We start from the raw sequence: 18358 nt of genomic DNA on the forward strand, positions 1-18358 counted from the left end.
AGTACAAGATGAAGTTGTGAAGTAATTGAATTAATCAATGCTTATCACTATTTACCCCATACCTGGCTTCAGCTGGTAAAAGCATTACTGAGATGGGCTTTGTTGATGGAACAATTTAATGAATTTCATCATGGGGATCCCAGCTCTTGGGTAGTTGGGTCAATTCATTTTATAGTCGGGTGGTCAGCTGTGAAATTAACAAGTTTTAAACTGTCTAACCACTCCAGTATATCTACCAAGGTAACTCACTTGACTGTGTCAAGTCTCCAGTTCTACCTCCGCATCACACACATTTGTGCAGGATCCCAGCCATGAGAGTCGGGGAATTGCCCAAAAATAGTTTAAACATCCCAGGCAATTCCCAGTCAAGTTCCATGGGTAAGGACCTCCACTAGTTCCTCATGTGCATCTTCCTCAATCTGTCAAGTAGCTGACAATCCAGAAACCAGAAAATTTGGGCAAGATATATTTTTTCCAGTTTTGGAATTGGGATTTTGCTGTGGGGAGTGAAGATCCTGATGTTGGGATCAAACAAGGGCCATAGGTCCACTGCTGCTGGCAACCAGACTGCCACTGAGGCAACCTCCAAATTAGAGGGTTGGTAATTCTGGTGCCATGGCATTCCACACAGGGATGGAGAAACAATACAGTGTTTTGCAGTGGCTAGGTGAGCCTTATTGCTTATGGAGGCTGCCCAACTACACAATCACCTCTGATTTGGGCTGCATGCCAGGTTTGAGAGATCAGGGATCCAACTCACATGCAAATGCTCACTGGGGAACATTCCTGACTTTAACAGGCCTTTAACAGACCTGTTACGAGTCGTCATTATGTCCCTCGACTTCTGGCTCCTAATGTGCCTTTATGGGTGAGTAAAATCTAACTCATCACCCCTCCAAGAAGTAATCATCGCTTAATTTTATGCCTGACTTCAGTTGATTGGGACCCCTGTACAATTGTTGACAGAAATGCAGTGATCAAATTATATGGTTTTGTGTTTCTGCATTAACTCCTTGCAGGGTTGGATAAGTATAACAAGCAACAATACTTTGAATGTATTCATTCATTTTTTTTCCACTGCTCCCCCACTAAATATCATCTTTTTTGACAGAGTGCTCCTGATCAGTTCAACATTTTGTCTCTGTGACAGATTTTCAAGTTTATACATTCAATTCCTTGCAAATGCAGAACTAAGTAAACTCACATTCATCACTCCACAGAATTGCACATTGATAATTCAGTGTTCAATGCCATTAATTCCAGATCCAATTGAATTGTATTTCTACTATGAAAGGTATTACTGACACCTTGACACTTTTGATTCCTAAATTCTTTTATATAAAAGCATTCATTTTATTTTTTTTTATTATTCAGACGTTTTCAACAAAGCTGACATTTTCAAAATTCAGAACTTTCCCAGATGTATGATAAATTAAAAAAGACATTTTAAAGTTACAAAAACACAAGATAGTTTATACCCAAATAAAAGTGCTTTTGACCAAAGAATTAAAGTCATTTCCTTGATGTATCCGGATTGCTCCTCACTTGCTTCATAGACTGTGGATCATTTGTCCAAAAGAAAAGTTGCCTCAAGCATCTTCTGTTGACAGTCTCTTTGCACTGTGGGCACTTTTTATTTTTCTAGAAAGATGATTGGACAATGAAATCTTTGGAAATGCTGCATTTCAGTAAATATATTTACATTTTGACCTTTAGACTGCTGACAGTTAAGTAGACTTTCCTCTGAATTTTTTCTCAGTTCACAAAAGAATACTGCAAAATAACCACAATAATTATAATTGAAATTTTTCCCTTTCTAAGAATATTCTTCGATAGTATTAGGTTCACAGAAATAGCACTGGAAAATGTCTTTATTAAATCTTCTATTTTTCTATCCTACCTTTATTTTCTAACACAGATTTTACATGATGGGAACCGAAGATTTTCTTTAGTAAGCTTATAGAAGTAATTTATTTGTCAAGCCAGAGTGCTGTAAAATAATAGACTTACCTGTTTACAAACATGACACAATTTTCTACTCCAAACCACTATAGAAGGGATTATTGAATCCAGGGCTTAGAATGCAATAGTACCTTAACAATGAAACTTACTCTTACGCAAGAGTTGTGATTCAACTTAAAACTCAGATAACATCACTGCTCCCCTCCCATAAAGGTTTCATCCGCCCTCCTACAAACTATACCAGCTCCAAAAATATTATGGTTGCTAACTTCATTAAAGTTGAAGACTAAGGCTTGTAGGTGTTTGAGGTAAAAATATCAAGATTTACCAACACAGATATGATGATGTTGAGGTACAGATGCATTTTATTGAGAGCTATTTTCATTACAATATTCTGTGTAATGATTCGAAGTAAAATATTAGTTTGTGCATTCAAAATTAATTAATAATATAGTTATATAACTGGCCAATTATGCAGAACTACTACATATGAGACTCTTAAATTAGGACTAATATAGACGATACACAAATTTACTGTGGGCGTTTCTCAAGGAAAAGAGTTATATACATTTAAGTCAAAGGTTGCTCTTCTATATGGTATGAAATTGGGGCACCTGCACCAGAAACACAGCATTGGAAATTATCTTTAGCAAACATATGCGCAAACAATTAGGGTCAATAGAACAAGGTACTTCCTCTTTAACATCTTGGGATAATATTAAAGTATTTTTATTCTGGGCAGCTGTTCTTCCATGGTTCACAATTATTTCATTTCTGGTTCCTGTCTCCACTGACTTGCAAAGAAAACATGACTATCCCAATAGATGATTATCAAAGAACATTTACAGTAAAGCATGATATGTTTCAGAGGAATGGAGCAAACATATGGTTTATATCTTGCTGCTGGTTCCAAACCTTACAGACTCAAAGTAGCAAGATGAGACAATCTAACATCAGGAAACAAAAAAAGAATTCAATCTGTGAACAGGAAAATTAAAAAAAGAGTCTATAGATTACAAATATGGAAAAAAAAAATTCAAGGATCACATGCAAACCTGACAAGAGAATGCTGTTGTTTCCTTTTTTGATTCACTATAGATTTCTATACAGGCATAGAAAAATACAGCTCAGAAAACCATTTTATTATTGTAATGGATCTCAATAACACCCATCAGTGATGGTCACTATTTTCTGTCCCCTGGTATGATTGTTTTGAATCTATACTGTACATACAATATGCCTTTAATTTTTCCTAGATAATTAAGCTCCCAGATGACAAGTACCCTGATAGTGGCCTGACCTTTCCTTGTATTACTATCATCTTTTCACTTTTGCAGTTTATTCCCCAATATAAATCCAAAATGCTACTGATTTATTTAATCTACCTATATTGGCACTTTCCATGAATCTTTACATATCTCTTTTACCCACATACTTCGGCATTTCCCATATTCTTTTAAGCTTTTATGCTATTTTGCAGTTAGTTGTAGTTTTACTATAAGGCAACATGCCAAAAGCAAAACCTCACAAATGGAGTGAGCATCAGCCAGTATCAGGCATTAGACTATTCTTACACATTTGATAATTCCTAGAATACAGGAAAACAAGTATTGTTCTGAGAACAGATTGCATAGAGTCAGTGTCATGCAGCACAGAAACTTCAGTCCAACTTGTCCATGACAAGTTTCCCAGACTAAAACTAATCCCACTTGCCTGTGTTTGGCCCATATCCCTCAAATATTCCAAATCAGGTACCTGTTCAAAAATCTTTTAAATAGTCAGAGATATACAGCATGGAAACATATCCTTAGGTCTAACTTATCCATGCTGACCAGATATCCTAAATTAACCTAGTCCCATTTGCCAACATTTGGCCAATATCCCATTAAACTTTTCCTACCCATCCAGATGCCTTTTAAATATTGTAATATTATCCACCTCCACCACTTTGGCAGTCCATTCCACACGCACCACCCTTTGCGTAGAAAAGATCCCCCTCAAGCCCCTTTTAAATCTTTCTCCTCTCACCTTAAACCTATGTGCTTTTGGACTCCCTCACCCTGGGAAAAAGACTCAGGCAATTCACCTAACTGTGCCCCTCAAGATTTTATAAACCTCCATAAGGTCACCCCTCAACCTCCAATGCTCCAGGGAAAGAGCCTCAGCCTATTCAGCTTTGCCCTATTAGTTCAAATCCTCCAACCCCAGCAATATCCTTGTAAACTTTATCTTCACCCTTTCAAGTTTAACAACATCTTTCTTATAGAAGGGAGACGAGAATTGAATGCAGTATTCCAAAAGTGGTCCAATCAAAGTCCTATACAGCCTGTACCTGCATCTAGCATTTCCTGTGGTAGCAAAATGCTCAAGTGGAAACATCTACACGAATTAAACTTTTGTAATAACCAGTTATCAGATTTTTTTTGTAAAATTTCTAGTCCATTCACAAATTGGTTTGTGCACAATGCAGAACACAATGTAGGACAACATTAAATAGATATTCCTAAATATGAGGAAATGTTTACTTCTCTGATCTTTAAAATCACACTCCCATGCGAGATTGCATTCTTAAATATATATATGAGCGTTGGTAAATCATATGTTCATAAATCCTCCAGTAAAACTCACAATAAATCATCCATCTACTTTTGAACATATTTGTACTAAGTAACTGCATCTTCAGCAGACTATCAATTTTCTCAGATATAATTATTAGGCTGATTTTCAAAGGTATCTGTAGAGTTAATATGCATTAAAAAATCTCACAATTTCTTAACAGCTGATCAGGCTGTATTTTTCTTAAAAAGTTTAAAATAAGCTATGCTAACCTTCAACAACTGCTTCCAGCAAGACATGCAGCAGGTGAAGTCACAGGATTGACAATTAAATGGCACTGTTGCATCAATTCTGCAAACTATGCAGCGGAAACCTAGCAGAATATTTGCAAAGTTTATAAAATTTCTTCTGAGAAACAAAACTTGTTGATATGAATGATTTGATCTAAGTGTTACAAGTTTCAGTACATTCATGGACATAAAAAGCACTTCAAGTACCAAATCCCAGTTAGAAAGCAACTTTGCTCGAGTTACAGGATTAGGAAATGTTTTCACAGCTCCAATACTAATCACCAGATAACGGTCAGTTGTCCGGTTGGCTGGTTTGCAATTCAGATGGACACAAACAGCATGGGTTCAATTGCTGCACTGACTAATGTCACCATAAAAGGACTCCCCCTCTCAACCTCTTCCCTCACCTCAGGTTAAACCATCAGATGTCTGGGCCTATGGTCCTCTGGTACAATGGTAACTTTACCTTTACCAGCTACCAGGATGTCCACACAGAAACAAGCTGGAACTTATTTACTATGTTAAGAAAAATGCCTGTGACACAATTGTGTGTGAAATGATGGCTTGTAGATCATTAGAAAATTAAAGATTTGGTCTCAAATTCTGATACTTGTGCCCTAGATTTGTGTGTCAATGGGACAGTGGTGGAGGATAATAAAACAAAATTATGGTTTTATGGGGGATTTTAACATGCAGGTAGACTGGGAGAATCAGGATGGTATTGGACCTCAAGAAAGAGACTTTGTGGAGTGCCTCAGAGATGGATTCTTAGAGCAGCTGGTGCTGGAGCCGACCAGGGAGAAGGCAATTCTGGACCTGGTATTGTGTAACGAACCAGAATTGGTCAGAGACCTTGAAGTGAAGGAGCCATTGGGAAGGAGTGACCATAATACATTAAGCTTCAATCTGCAATTTGAGAGGGAGAGGGTACAGTCGGAAGTGACAGTACTTCTGTTGAATAAAGGGAACTATGGAGCTATGAGGGAGGAGCTGGCCAAAGTTCAATGGTGCAATACCTTAGCAGGGATGACTGTGGAGGAACAATGGCAGATATAATGCAGAAGTTGCAGGATCAGTTCATTCCTAAAAGGAAGAAAGATCCCAGGAGGAGGCATGGGCGGCCGTGGCTGACAAGGGAAGTTAAGAAACATATAAAGTTAAAAGAGAAAACGTATAACATAGCAAAAATAAGTGGGAAAACTGAGGACTGGGAAGCTTTTAAAGAGCAATAGAGGATTACTAAGAAGGAAATACACAGAGGAAAAATGAGGTACAAAGGTAAACTGGCCAATAATATAAAGGAGGATAGTAAAAGCTTTTTTAAGTATGTGCAAGGCAAAAAAATGGTTAGGACTAAAATTGGGCCCTTGAAGACAGAAACAGGGGAATATATTACGGGAACAAAGAAATGGCAGAAGAATTAAATGGGTATTTCAGATCTGTGTTCACTGGGGAAGACACAAGCAATCTCCCTGAGGTAACAGTGGCTGAAGGACCTGAACTTAAGGGAATTTATATTTGCCAGGATTTGGTGTTGGAGAGACTGTTAGGTCTGAAGGTTGATAAGTCTCCGGGGCCTGATGGTCTACATCCCAGGGTACTGAAGGAGGTGGCTCGGGAAATCGTGGATGCGTTGGTGATTATTTTCCAGAGTTCGATAGATTCGGGGTCGGTTCCTGAGGATTGGAGGGTGGCTAATGTTATACCACTTTTTAAGAAAGGTGGGAGAGAGAAAGCTGGAAATTATAGACCAGTTAGTCTGACCTCAGTGGTGGGAAAGATGCTGGAGTCTATTATAAAGGATGAAATTACGGCACATCTGGAAAGTAGTAACAGGATACGACAGAGTCAGCATGGATTTATGAAGGGGAAATCATGCTTGACTAATCTTCTTGAATTTTTTGAGGATGTAACTCTGAAGATGGACGAGGGAGATCCAGTAGATGTAGTGTACCTGGACTTTCAGAAAGCTTTTGATAAAGTCTCACATAGGAGGTTATTGAGTAAAATTAGGGCGCATGGTATTGGGGGCAAATTACTAGATTGGATTGAAAATTGGTTGGCTGCTAGGAAACAAAGGGTAGTGATAAAGGGCTCCATTTCGGAATGGCAGGCAGTGACCAGTGGGGTACTGCAGGGATCCGTGCTGGGACCGCAGCTTTTTAACAATATATGTTAATGATATAGAAGATGGTATCAGCAATAACATTAGCAAATTTGCTGATGATACAAAGCTGGATGGCAGGGTGAAATGTGATGAGGATGTTAGGAGATTACAGGGTGACCTGGACAAGTTAGGTGAGTGGGCAGATGCATGGCAGATGCCGTTTAATGTGGATAAATGTATGGTTATCCACTTTGGTGGCAAGAACAGGAAGGCAGATTACTACCTCAATGGAATCAATTTAGATAAAGGGGCAATACAGAGAGATCTGGGTGTTCTTGTACACCAGTCAATGAAGGCAAGCATGCAGGTACAGCAGGTAGTGAAGAAGGCTAATAGCATGCTGGCCTTCATAACAAGAGGAATTGAGTATAGAAGCAAAGAGGTGCTTCTGCAGCTGTACAGGGCCCTGGTGAGACCACACCTGGAGTACTGTGTGCAGTTCTGGTCTCCAAATTTGAGAAAAGACATTCTGGCTATTGAGGGAGTGCAGCGTAGGTTCACGAGGTCAATTCCTGGAATGGCGGGATTACCTTACACTGAAAGACTGAAGCGACTGGGCTTGTATACCCTTGAGTTTAGAAGACTGAGAGGGGATCTGATTGAGACATATAAGATTATGAAAGGATTGGACACTCTGGCAGCAGGAAACATGTTTCTGCTGATGGGTGAGTGCCGAACCAGAGGACACAGCTTACAAATATGGGGTAGAACATTTAGGACAGAGATGAGGAGAAACTTCTTCACCCAGAGAGTGGTGGCTGTGTGGAATGCTCTGCCCCAGAGGGCAGTGGAGGCCCAGTCTCTGGATTCATTTAAGAAAGAGTTGGATAGAGCTCGCAAAGATAGTGGAATCAAGGGTTATGGAGATAAGGCAGGAAGGGGATACTGATTAGGAATGATCAGCCATGATCATATTGAATGGCGGTGCAGGCTCGAAGGGCTGACTGGCCTACTCCTGCACATATTGTCTATTGTCTAAAATATATCCTTTATTGTCTCTATCTGTATGTGCTTGGTTAATGTAGGTTCCAGAAATAAACAGAATCACATCAGAAACACAATGGACTATTTTAAAGGGTCATAACCCATGATCTGAAACAATAAGAATACAAAACAGAAGAGCATACATTGAGGAATGTCCATCCTTAATAAACAGGGGATTCTGTATACAGATGTGACAGTGTTGGACACTTCAAAGTTCAGTACTAGCTAAGGATGTTGAATCTCAAACTATATGGGACAGATGGAATACCACAGTATTATCATCAAATTAGATTGCACAAGCTACTAATGTCACTTTATAATCAAAGTTTGTGAGAAGATTTGTAGCTCGGGTGCTCGTTGTTGTGGTTCTGTTCGCCGAGCTGGGAATTTGTGTTGCTGACGTTTCGTCCCCTGTCTAGGTGACATCCTCAGTGCTTGGGAGCCTCCTATGAAGCGCTTCTGTGATGTTTCCTCCGGCATTTATAGTGGTTTGAATCTGCTGCTTCCAGTTGTCAGTTGCAGTGGTCGGTATATTGGGTCCAGGTCGATGTGCTTATTGATTGAATCTGTGGATGAGTGCCATGCCTCTAGGAATTCCCTGGCTGTTCTCTGTTTGGCTTGCTCTATATTGGGGAGACAGGCCGCCTACTTGCCGAACGTTTCAGAGAACACCTCTGGGACACCCGGACCAACCAACCCAACCACCCCGTGGCTCAACACTTCAACTCCCCCTCCCACTCCACCAAGGACATGCAGGTCCTTGGGCTCCTCCATCGCCAGACCATAGCAACACGACGATTGGAGGAAGAGCGCCTCATCTTCCGTCTAGGAACCCTCCAACCACAGGGGATGAACTCAGACTTCTCCAGTTTCCTCATTTCCCCTCCCCCCACCTGGTCTCAGTCAAATCCCTCAAACTCAGCACCGCCTTCCTAACCTGCAATCTTCTTCCTGACCTCTCCGCCCCCACCCCACTCCGGCCTATCACCCTCACCTTGACCTCCTTCCACCTATCGCATCTCCAACGCCCCTCCCCCAAGTCCCTCCTCCCTACCTTTTATCTTAGCCTGCTGGACACACTTTCCTCATTCCTGAAGAAGGGCTTATGCCTGAAACATCGATTCTCCTGTTCCTTGGATGCTGCCTGACCTGCTGCGCTTTTCCAGCAACACATTTTCAGCTCTGATCTCCAGCATCTGCAGTCCTCACTTTCTCCACTTTGCCCTATAACAGTAGTGTTGTCCCAGTTGAATTCATGTTGCTTGTCATCTGCGTGTGTGGCTCATGAGCAAAACCAATGTAGTGTACAAAATCCCATGCAAGGACTGCACAAAACACTACATAGGACAAACAGGAAGACAGCTAACGATCCGCATCCATGAACGCCAGCTAGCCACGAAACTACACGGCCAGCTATCCTTAGTAGCCACACACGCAGATGACAAGCAACATGAATTCGACTGGGACAACACTACTATTGTAGGGCAAGCCAAACAGAGAATAGCCAGGGAATTCCTAGAAGCATGGCACTCATCCACAGATTCAATCAATAAGCACATCGACCTGGACCCAATATACCGGCCACTGCAACGAACAGCTGGAATTGACAACCGGAAGCAGCAGATTCAAATCACTACAAATGGCGGAGGAAACATCACAGAAGCGGTTCACAGGAGGCTCCCAAGCACTGAGGATGTCACCTAGACAGGGGACGAAACGTCTGCAACACTAATTCCCAGCTCGACAAACAGAACCACAACAACTTTATGATCAACTTTACACTCTTTCAGGAGCTACTTGTATTAAAGTATGACATCACAATTTGATCTAAAGCAATGCAAAACTCATTTCAGTTTGTTCGTATATAATTACACTTTTCAAATTATTGCACTTAAATCCACTACTTGTATGCACGTTAATACCTTACCATGAATTATTGAACTCTACATTTTTAAAACTAGATTTTCATGTATCCAATTTCAGTAGCTTAAGTTATTTTGCCTTCTATGAAGTTTTTTAATAACTGATTAGTCAGCGTGGCTGGTTGCTGGCACTTCGAAGTCAGGTGATCGCAGAGATATGGATACAGAAGATCTTGGATTTCCCATTCACTCTTAAACAATAGTCATATCTGCAGTACAGAAGGGAGTTGCACTTCCACATCCTGTGGAATCCCTGATATGGCAGACTTGAAAGGAAGTGCCCAGGAAATTGATGAATTTTACTGTATTTTCCAGTGCCCACAAAATATCTCTATTTAATCACAGAATTCAAAGAGTACTCTTAATAATAAATAAGTAGTTATCAAAAAAAAGTTCAACATTTAAAGACTGAGTCCTACTTCTGGCTAAACCATAAAATTGACCCCCTGGTTTGCCATTTACATGGCAAACTGGACCGTGACCTAACCCCTCTCCCTGCCCCTCCGACAGCCAACATTCCCCACGGTCCCCAGTATCATTATTCCCAACCTCCCTGTGCACAGCCCCTGCCCCCAGGGACCCATTCCTTCCCCCGGAACCAGATGTCCCCACCCTCTGGTCGATGACTGCTGCTTCAGTAAGGGCTGTTGCTCTGTTAAAAGATGCTGTCTATTGAATGTGATTAAACCTGGTTGCTGGTTCAGGTGACACAGACCTACCTTGTGCCACAAGAGTCCCCTATAAATTATCAAGTTGTTTGTACATGTGATGACACACGTTTGGGGCAAATGGGACTTGAACCTGGACCTTCTCAGAGAGGTAAAGCCTACACCTTTATAGGAGTACAGGTGAGTTCTCAATCAAAAACCACATCTACACAATGAACTCGTAACATTAGAAGCAACAACCTGGAATTATTCATAATGTAATTTAAACAGCACAAGTAGGAAACTATTAGGGGTTTCTGGAAAAAGTAAGTTAGGTACACTGAAAGATTCATGGTTTGTAGTTATGCATCCACTAATCATTAACTTCACCACATACAATTACTACTTTATTTAGAAGCATGCAAGAACATCTCATAATGGCAAATCACCATAAATAAAAGCCATTATATTATCACAGACTAATTAGAACATTTCTTGAACTTATCAAGGTCAGAATACATAATTAAAAATGCACAATGGAACTTACAAAAGAAACAAGCATTATCAGAGTTGAACTTATTTTTCTTAATGCACACTCTGTGTTTGGCTTTCATTGAGGTGAATGAATAATTTGGAAGCAAGTTGGTTTGTCTCAAAATAAATTATCCAGACAGTACCTGGCCCAAACTCTGAACATTCCAAAGAACTCTAAAATTCATAGCTTTTAAAATCAAAATTCAGAAGTTTTTCTGGCAAGGGTGGGAACACATTTCTATTCTGAAGCAATTTATCCAGCTAAATCTTAACCTTAAAATATGTTATTCATGTAACTTACCTAATTTCAAATTCGTATCAGAGGAGAAAGGCAGTAACGGAGCATTTGTAGATGGGGGTCGTATGCTTTTCGTTTCCTTGTCCTGAACTTCAGAGGGACAGCTTTTTACCATATTGTCATCATCAGTGCAATGTAAAGTGTTTGCTTTCTCCAAGACATTTAAAAGCTTTGATTTTCCACCATTTGGAAAGAATGCCGAAATCTTGCTTTGTGTAGTTCTAGACCCTTCAGCTATTGAAATTATTAACAGGCAAAAGAAAAGTCATTATCATACACGGCCAACTTGTATTTAAATGACATCAAATGCCTGACATCAAATATTTGAAAGTGCCTGCTCCATTGTGGGTATCATCTAATGCAAGCTCCAATTACAGCTCTCCAGCTTATTATAGAAATAGTATTGCCGATTAAATTTTGGGGAAGACAAGAGCATTATTGTATAACGTAACAGCACAATTAGACAGCTCACTACAGTTTAAAGCCTCATTGAAAGCTTTCATTTTCTGGTATTCTTCCGAATGCATTTTCCTCATTCATATCAAATTTAAAAGTCATTCTGTTCCAAGTATTCCCAGTTAGTTTTTCCGCTACTGGTACTTAAACCACCACATAGTCTTTCGTTCTGCTGATTTCCTCACTTTTTTTAAACACAGTCTTAACATAATTATGTTAAGAATATCAGACAGCTGAGGGGAGGGAAAGAGAGTGGCAGCAGAACAGAAAAAGGCATTCTGAAACAGGAAAGGAATGCAATTCTTGAAGTACCATTCATGTTAAAGGTAAAATTCATAGGGGTTAGTGAGCTCAGTTGTCTGGACAGCTGGTTTGCAATACAGAGTGATGGCAACAGTCTGGGTTCAATTCCCACACAAGTTGAGGTTCCCACAAAGGACTCTCCTTCTCAACCTCTCCCTTCACCTGAGGCGTGGTAACCATCGGGTTAAAGCACCACCAATGGGCTCTCTCCAAAGAGAGAGCAGCCCATGGTCTACTAGGCCTACGGTGCCTTGACCTATATTCATGTTAATAAATTCCAGCATTTCCTAAAAAAAAAGAAATAATTGGCTTTGATGGCTTCATTCTGACAATAATGCAATGAAACAAAATTTCATGCTATATCAGAAAAAAAGCATGACCAGCTCACAGAACTTACAAGTGAATGGCACAGGAGCACAGAATAGCCCAATTAGTATCATAGTAACTCTTTAGTTTGGAAACTGCTCTTGTCCAACACCAAATGGATAACCTGAAAATATAAGCTTTTACACATATAAAAGGGCTGTGATAATTAAAAATCATTTGGCTAGATTTAAAAGAAGGCTAATGCCATTGAAAGTAAAATAGTCAGGGAAAGCAGTAATTAAAAACACAATATTTTAGAACTTGCTGAATATTACAAAAAAACTCCACTGTAATAAGTGATATTACTGTAATATCAATAGATCTGCCCAGCATATTACAATCTGAGAACTGGTTTCCAGCTATTCCACGGAAATAGTTACTTCTGTTTTCCAAGCACCCACGTTCATTTACAACCCAAAGATTATCTTGTGAAAGACAATAAATGAATATCATAAATGCCAGGATGTCCTTACCATTCTCATTATTCCTGGCACTCGCGTTTCCAGTCAGAACTGTATGTTTAGGGAATTTCTCCTCAGTTTTGCTCAGAATTCCCCTTTGTGTCTCAGGTTGGTACTCACTCTCAATAAAGTGTTTACAGTCTGCTCCCGTCAGCTCTTTACACATCTGGTTAAACTGTTGTTTATGGTGTGTTCTAACAAATATATAAAATCCTGTAAACGAATAATCAGCAAACATTATCACGGATCTTGCAGGCCTGAATTTATTTATGTTTTGATAAGTTAACTATGCTATAATCCATTGAAAAGACCAAATTGTTTTCTATAGCACAGACGGTTTTCTCAATTGAGAAAATATTGGAACCAATAAACACTGAATAGAAAGCCAGAATATAATTTCATCTGAACTGCCAAAGTTCAAGTATGAGTACATTTATTTACCACAGAAGAAGAATCTCTGAAGAATCTATTCTGGGAACAAACCCCTTCCTCATTTAAAGACTGCCTCGTGGAGAAATGATCAGCACATTCTGGACACTTGCACATCTAAGCTGAAAATGTGTTGCTGGAAAAGCGCAGCAGGTCAGGCAGCATCCAAGGAACAGGAGAATCGACGTTTCGGGCATAAGCCCTTCTTCAGGAATCCTGAAGAAGGGCTTATGCCCGAAACGTCGATTCTCCTGTTCCTTGGATGTTGCCTGACCTGCTGCGCTTTTCCAGCAACACATTTTCAGCTCTGATCTCCAGCATCTGCAGTCCTCACTTTCTCCACTTGCACATCTAATCCAATCATACCCAGTTCATCTTGCACATGAACTTTTTATTTTAGTTCATTATCTGAATGTGACCCTCGCTTATTTCATCAATCTCTACTTGCCCTCGGAGTGGTGTCTTGAATAATAAGGAATGGATTGTTTTCGTCTTTCTTGAGTGTAGTTTCAAGACAACCACATTGCAAAGGGTTTGGCATCAGATACTGGAAAACTGATTAAGAATGGCAAAATTATAAGAGGAAGTTAGCAAGTCCATTATGTTCTTAATGACAATTTCACGATCACCATTACTGACAATAGCTTTTTTAAAATTCCTGATTGATTTAATTTTTTTGTTAGAAGAGTTCTCAGTGGCTTTATAGGGATTTGAACTCAAATCCAGATTATTTATCATGACCATTGCATGCCAGTTGCACAACATAACCACTGTGCTTTGTACCCTCCATCCTCAACCCCTCCACTGCTTCGAATTGACTGATTTCCCAGTGTAACAAAAATCTCAGAAAAGTGATCAAAACTGTGAATGGGAACACTTCACTGCACTATACAAATGCTCAAACATCACAATGGATTCAACACTGTCTAAACTCTGGCCTGTAATTGCTTCTACCAATTTACTGAAGTACAAATAACCATCAGATTAAAGCAAGCCTATCTCCAAAGCTTATGTTTGGACCAACACTTTGCATATTCAGGCGCAATTACATTAATTGAAGAAGATAGCCAAGATCAGAAAGCAAACTTTAAAGTTTCCACAGTGATGATACTTGAAAAGCTATGTTTGAGATACTACTGTATAAAAATACAAGTTGGCATTATCAGCTTTTATTAAAACTGGAAAGCAGTAGGTCCATATGCTTCCTTCAGAGCTTTCACACACTAAAGCTTTCTGAAGAGTTTCAAGCAGTTCTCAGACCCTGCTAATGGGGCTTTGTAAAAACAAATATCTTACTTTAAAAGATTGGAGGGTAACGTGGGGAAGTGAGATAGTCTACTTCAGTAGGATAAACAGAAAAGCAGAATATTTAGATAAAGTGAGACTGAAGAATTATTGTGGGATCTTAGATTCTAGGTGTTCTCATATGCAAATCACAAAACTTAGCCTTCAGGTACAGAAAGTGATTAGGAAGTTAAATGGAACATTGGCCTTTATTGCAAGGGGCATGGAGTCTTTAAAACAAAAGGGAAATGTTGACAGTGCATTGTCGAGACCAAATCTGGAATTTTGGCCTCTCTATTTAAGAAAGAAGATATTTGCTTGGAGGCAGTATATGACCACAATGTGATGTTATCAGCTTGCTTTTATTAAATATTTAAGTTTTTACTGAACATCTCATAACTGGATGAGCTTATGATGTTCTGTACGTTAGCTGGAGGATTAGTGGTTTCGAGGAATGAATCATTACCAACAGATACAACCTAACCGTAAACTTAGTATCATCAAAATTCCAGGACTTACTTCTTAGTAAATGAAAATCCTCAGACTTTTCAGTAAACAGGGCACCTATTTCAGATACCATGTCATCATAGTTATCAGTCTTTTTATATGTCTGAAGTACTGTTGAGAATCTGTTGTATTTACTGGGTCCTAAAGCTTTCTTAGCATCACTAATATAGGCAGCAAGTACATGCTGTTTTTTTTCATCTGCTGTAGAATTTGATGTTTTTGAAGGTGCAGTTGTCAAAACAGATGGTTCAGAGTTACAGGTTTCACCTATATTTAAAATGGAGACAAAAACCTATATTAATACAATCTTTTAGTCGAATTTACAAATCAGTCACCTTAGACAAAATAATTTTCTGGAAATCTCATTTTTTAACATCAAAAATAGGAGGAGTTGGCCATCTCCACCATTCAATATGGCTGATCTTTTTGTGACCTCAGCTCCACTTACCCACCCTTTCATCATAACCCTTAATTCCTTTACTGTTCAAAAAACTATCTTTGCCTCAACTGCTTCACTGGGCAGGGAATTCCACAGATTCACAACTCTTTGGGTGAAGAAGTTCCACCTTAACTCAGTCCTAAATCTGCTCCCCTTATTTTGAGGCCATGTCCCCTAGTTCTAAACAACCTTGCTGCATTTATCTTATCCATTCCCTTCATAACTCCATGTTTCCACAAGATCCCCCTCATTCTTCTAAATTCCAATGAATATAATCCCAGTCTACTCAGTCTCTCCTCATAAGCCAACCCTCTCAACTCCAGAATCAACCTAGTGAATCTCCTCTGCACCTCTTCCAGTGCCAGTACATCCTTTCTCAAGTAAGGAGACCAAAATGGTACACAGTACTCTAGGTGTGGCCTCACCAGCACCCTACACAGCTGTAGCATAGCCTCCTATTTTTAAATTCCATCCTTCTAGCAATGAAGGACGATACTCCACTGCCGCCTTAATTACCTGCTGCCTACAATTAAGTGTAGTCACTTGATGCAATTTTATAATTCCCATCTCTCAGCCCTTGGTTTTCTTCAGGGGATTTATCTTTATCATGCCAATCACTGTTGATTACTTTAAGTGCTGTGATGTTGCATATGAAGTTTACAATGATATTAGGTAACAAGTAGCTTACTGATCTACATGTAATTAATTTCAGTTAAATGTTAGAAATGTTGTATGCTCTAGGGATTTTGAACTAAGACCACTGGGAAAGAAATAGGAAAACAACGTCTTCCTCTACAGGAACATATTTAGAGACTTCCCAAAAAGGAAACCATGTCCCAAAATCATGGTCTGTACCAAACAAAAATAACCTAAATAATAGTCTATATATCAACAAAGGAAGCTGTATACCTTTGTTAACCAGGCCACTGTTTAGGTGCTGTCCTCCTTTGTTGAGATGTGTACAAGTATTTAACTGTTGAGATGAACTTGAAGATGTAAATTTGCTCTCTGCAGAGACTGCTCGCTCAAACGTCCATTTATTCTCATTACCTAGATTTTCCATAAAATGTTAAGTAATTATCCTGCTTTAAGCAGAGGAGCAGTTCTCTGCAGCTTTACAATAAGATTAGAAAGACTTAAATTTTTACTTGTACATTTCATATGTATTGACATTTATCACATTGAATTTGAACGATGATTTAAAAATAACTAACATTAAAAATGTTCAAGTTATTGAAGTGGATTCCAAAGCTTTGTGATCCCAAAATATTTGCTCCTCCACTCCTATCAACAGTGACTCCTAATCTCAAATGTTTTGCAAATACAGATGGTTCTCAATCAGTTTGGCAAGATACTAAAGCAAAATATAGACATCATGACAGAGCCAGATTGTGTCCTTCAAAATTCGTATACCCTTCTTCCAAGCAGTCGAAGACTCTGAAGCAGTATTTTGACACCTGGACATTCCTCTCTCCTCTTCCTATCCCAATAGAATTGAGGCCACAGGTCATACATCTTCCCCCGTCTAGTTGCAATTCACTAACTCGGGGAAAACCAGGGACTGAATCTGGAACCCGATGCCAACAAATTTAGTATAGTACAATGAATTTTATAGATGGAAAGTTATTCCTCAAGGGAACTAGAAAAATAATAGTGGTTTCTGATTTATGTCCTTATCCGACATTCATATTTTACTTATTTTTGCCAGGACTTAGTTTTGGAACCCTTAATCTAACTTAACTTCCCTAATGAAGCTTGAAATGAAGAAGCACAAATCAGATATCAAATCCCAAACCTTTTCTACTTTTATGACAGAATAATATAGGATTTGCTGTAATCTCAATATAAATTTTCAATGACATAGGAAGAAATAGGCAGCAAGTTTTAAAGTGAGAGCAAATACTCATTTGTTCTAGGAAACAGAATTTTGTAATACAAGAAATTACTTCATTTGCATTTCCTGGGAAATTGATAGTGACTGCCCTTTTCCTGCATGTGTGTAACTAGAGGTTTAAAAATCAAAAAATGTTCAGCAATTTTTCAATAAAATGCAGTGCTATGAAAAGTCAAAATTTTGCATAGACTTCTTTCTTACAGCATTTATTTTATTGCTCCTAAGAAATGTAGGCTTATATTGGCATTTTGATTTATTAAAGTAAGAAAAGAACAGGCATTAACTCAATGTACAACTGAAACTGATGCATAGAACTAAGCCTTAAAGACTCTGAAAAAAATCCCATTGTTGCTGTATATAGGAAATGACACGTCTATAAAAACAGGTGTAAAATCAGTTACAGCTGATTAGGAACCAAGTGTGCAACTAAATATCTATTTAAAAAATTCAAGAGTAAAGTACTAAAGGATTTTTGGAGCTTCTGACAACTTTGTATTGGAACTATAGACTACCTACAGTCATATCTTCTATATGACTCTCTTTAGGCATGTCAATGCCATGCACAATTCACTGGTCAAAATGATAGGCAGGCAACTTGCTCTTAAAACTCCCAATGCTACTTGTAACTGACATTGAAGGATTCCTGTAGTCCATTAGACCCACTTTTCTAACTTCTCCTCCCTGATGAGCGAAGAAAATTAATATTTTGATAAGTTATTTAATACAAAATAAAATCAACAGGTGCAACAATGATACAGCAATGTGTTCTGCTTTACAGCGACTCTGAACATGTTCCTTACAGAAGCCTTGAACATACAAACTAGATTTCAATTAAACATAGTCCCTTAAAATAAAAGAA

The 18358-nt window shown here is 38.9% G+C and overlaps 1 protein-coding gene across 5 annotated transcripts in view; it reads right to left on the reverse strand.

Moving 5' to 3' along the window:
• Nucleotides 1–1071: 1071 nt before the first annotated feature.
• Nucleotides 1072–18358, reverse strand: part of rtel1 (regulator of telomere elongation helicase 1) — a 159888-nt gene continuing 142601 nt past the window's right edge. For 2 of the 5 annotated variants that reach the window (XM_043710324.2, XM_043710323.2), the window contains exons 31-36: nucleotides 16515–16655; nucleotides 15179–15433; nucleotides 12959–13159; nucleotides 11364–11594; nucleotides 4791–4891; nucleotides 1073–1641 (exon numbers count right to left, since the gene is read on the reverse strand). In XM_043710324.2, the coding sequence (XP_043566259.2) occupies nucleotides 1513–1641; nucleotides 4791–4891; nucleotides 11364–11594; nucleotides 12959–13159; nucleotides 15179–15433; nucleotides 16515–16655 (1058 nt within the window). In that variant the 3' untranslated portion in view covers nucleotides 1073–1512. Of the gene's footprint in view, nucleotides 1642–4790; nucleotides 4892–11363; nucleotides 11595–12958; nucleotides 13160–15178; nucleotides 15434–16514; nucleotides 16656–18358 lie in introns of all 5 variants that reach the window. The other 3 variants (XM_043710327.2, XM_043710325.2, XM_043710326.2) reach the window with 3 other exon arrangements.

Source organism: Chiloscyllium plagiosum, unplaced genomic scaffold (assembly GCF_037043375.1).
Source record: "Chiloscyllium plagiosum isolate Xiang-an unplaced genomic scaffold, Cpla_swu_hap1 HiC_scaffold_15, whole genome shotgun sequence".
Lineage (NCBI taxonomy): Eukaryota > Metazoa > Chordata > Chondrichthyes > Orectolobiformes > Hemiscylliidae > Chiloscyllium > Chiloscyllium plagiosum.